General features: G+C 33.2%; 1 protein-coding gene across 1 annotated transcript; it reads right to left on the minus strand.

Annotated features, from left to right (window-relative positions):
* Positions 1-5: 5 nt before the first annotated feature.
* Positions 6-1658, minus strand: LOC112461434 (glutamate receptor U1-like; the record flags this gene model as incomplete). The annotated part of the gene is made up of 3 exons (XM_025026677.1): positions 1341-1658; positions 364-526; positions 6-202 (listed from the first exon to the last, which is right to left on the minus strand). Coding segments are annotated over exons 1-3 (678 nt in total), but the record flags the coding sequence as incomplete, so codon positions are not given.
* Positions 1659-2521: the final 863 nt, after the last annotated feature.

The following is a 2521-nucleotide window of genomic DNA, read 5'->3' on the forward strand; positions in this document are numbered from 1 at the left end:
AAGTCGTAGTCGGCACTGCCGCGTAGAACGATTAATTTATAGGTGCCGGCGTCGACGAATTCTTCTATCGTTTGAAAGGGCAGAACGCGGGTGCACGCCGTTAGGAAGCAGACTAACGCCGCCGAATAGTGAGCCGCTACCAACACCGCTGTCAAAAATATCGTCAAGTACGCGATGCGCAGCGACGTTCTTCTCGGAAACTCTGGAGGAAAAAATTTACTTATAAGCTCCAGTTGTACTTTTGAAAAAGAAGAAAATAGAGTCCGAGAAAATAGAATCGTGATATTTTATAGCCGAATGTTTAATTAGAACTGCCTCGGAAATCGTGTTTATTATTATAGGATTTATAGGATAGGGTGATACCTATAAGCGCCTGCTGGCAGAAGATACCCCAAATGCAGATAAAATTCTCAGAGATCAGTTCCATCATGCTTCCAGATTCGCGGATTGTTTTCATGTAAGATAGGAGAAGCGGCGCAATCGCTATCAGCGTGACAATCGTAGCCCACGTGCACGAATTGAATGTCTGTCACGATCGTACGAATTAAGATATTAGGTCTAGTTCAAAATCAAATCAAAAGACACGGTAGTGTCTCGCGCCAAGTACACGCGAAACGAGACCGCACCATGACTCTTTTACGCGACGCGACGATCGAGTTGCAAGTACTCGAGATGTTGAGATCTCAATAACGAGTGAACGAATCAAGTTCTAAGTAGGCTTGATCGATCGAGCTTACGCGATTTGAAAAGGAGCTATTCCAATATATTGAAAGAAGTCGCTAAAATTGTGATTACTTATCTTATGTTATTATACCTATTTCTCATTTACTAATTTACTTATTTGGTAATTTGCATGCAAGTTAATATTGAAAACTGTAGTTTGATGTTTAAAACAGCTACTATTATATGTCTACCCAATTTAGGAAATATAATATGATTTGTTTTATAAAAATATTAGATTAACTTTTATAATTATTGTAATATGTACATAAAATAAATATAAAATATTATATAATAAATTTACTTTTATCAAAGCATAAAAATGCAGAATACAATTACATTAGATTAGTATTAGCTGCATAAATTGATCAAAAATTACAATAATTATATTTGATTTTTTTAATGTGTTTGTAATTCACAGAAAATAAGGTGTAATCTGGAAATTTTTGTCTTTCTGCTCATTTATTTTATTGTTAACGTTAGAGCAATGAGAAAAAATTGATGAGGCACATTTAGGTGGCCGGACACATTAGGCAACTCTCACCTATTATTTTCGTAGCGGCAATAACGAGATAAGGATAAACCCATTATATAATTTTAATGTTAGTCAATCATATTACCTGAAAATAGCCGAGCCACTTGACGCCACATATTCCCGGTTCCTTGAAATACAGAGTGTTTCTGGATATGATAAAGGGCAGCGTGAAATCGACAAAGCGTACCCGAAAGCTCGTCATCGACATATCGGCGATAGCGAAATCCGCACGACCCGCTACAATCTCGCCCATCACTCCGGACCACGCCTGATTCTGTTCATCCCACAGACCATGCTCGCTCATTTGCGAGACGATCTTCAAGGTAAAGTTAAGAGAATACGTGAGTTCCTCCAATATTTTCCCGTACATGCTAGCCACGTAATTTCCAGCAAACTTGGTCATAATTGACGAATCCTGAATTTTTAACACCAATTAATTAAACAAATAATCCGTTTCACAATTATTAATTTTACCGTACAAGTTGTAAAATTATAGTATATCATTTTATTACAATTATTATGTTTTTAATTTATTACAAATTTTCTATTGTTAAAAAAATCGATATAATAATCTTTTTCAGAAATTGTATTATTTATATAATACTAATTATATTTTATATTTACATAATTCAAATTATATATTTATATTATACTAATTATATAATACTAATATGCTGCACAATATTATATTATTATATAAATAATACAGATTCTTGAGAAGATAAAGTAATATCCGATAAGTAAAAATCGATTTTTTAACAGTTAAAAATTTGAAAAGACATTTAATTTAAGTGTCAAATATTTCCACTAATATTAGTTGTTAATTTATTAGTTAGTTAGCGATATATTAGTTATAAATTAATTATCAAAGCGTACATATTATTTTATACATGCGTATACATATATATTTTATCTCTAGTAGCGAACTACAATAGCTTCACTAAATATTAGCCAATATTTCTCAATATCATGCTCATATTAATAATTAATTACATGCAAATGCAGTGTCAATATGACGCCAATATCGGCTATGGATGAAATGCAAATATTACACGCCTGCGATGACATGATCTAACGTGCAATAAATCTATTTATCGCGCTAAAAATCAAAATTGATTTGTAACACCAATCTGAGATATCTCTTTCTCTTTTGCAGAATTTTAAATAAACAGCAGATCTTTATATATTATGACGACGAAGTTGTGCTACTAGAGATATCATATATAGCGAAAATCACATCTTATCGAGCACCTTGACCGTGACCGC

The sequence above is a fragment of the Temnothorax curvispinosus genome, unplaced genomic scaffold, assembly GCF_003070985.1.
Source record: "Temnothorax curvispinosus isolate PA1 unplaced genomic scaffold, ASM307098v1 QBEX01011385.1, whole genome shotgun sequence".
NCBI classification, from domain to species: Eukaryota; Metazoa; Arthropoda; class Insecta; order Hymenoptera; family Formicidae; genus Temnothorax; species Temnothorax curvispinosus.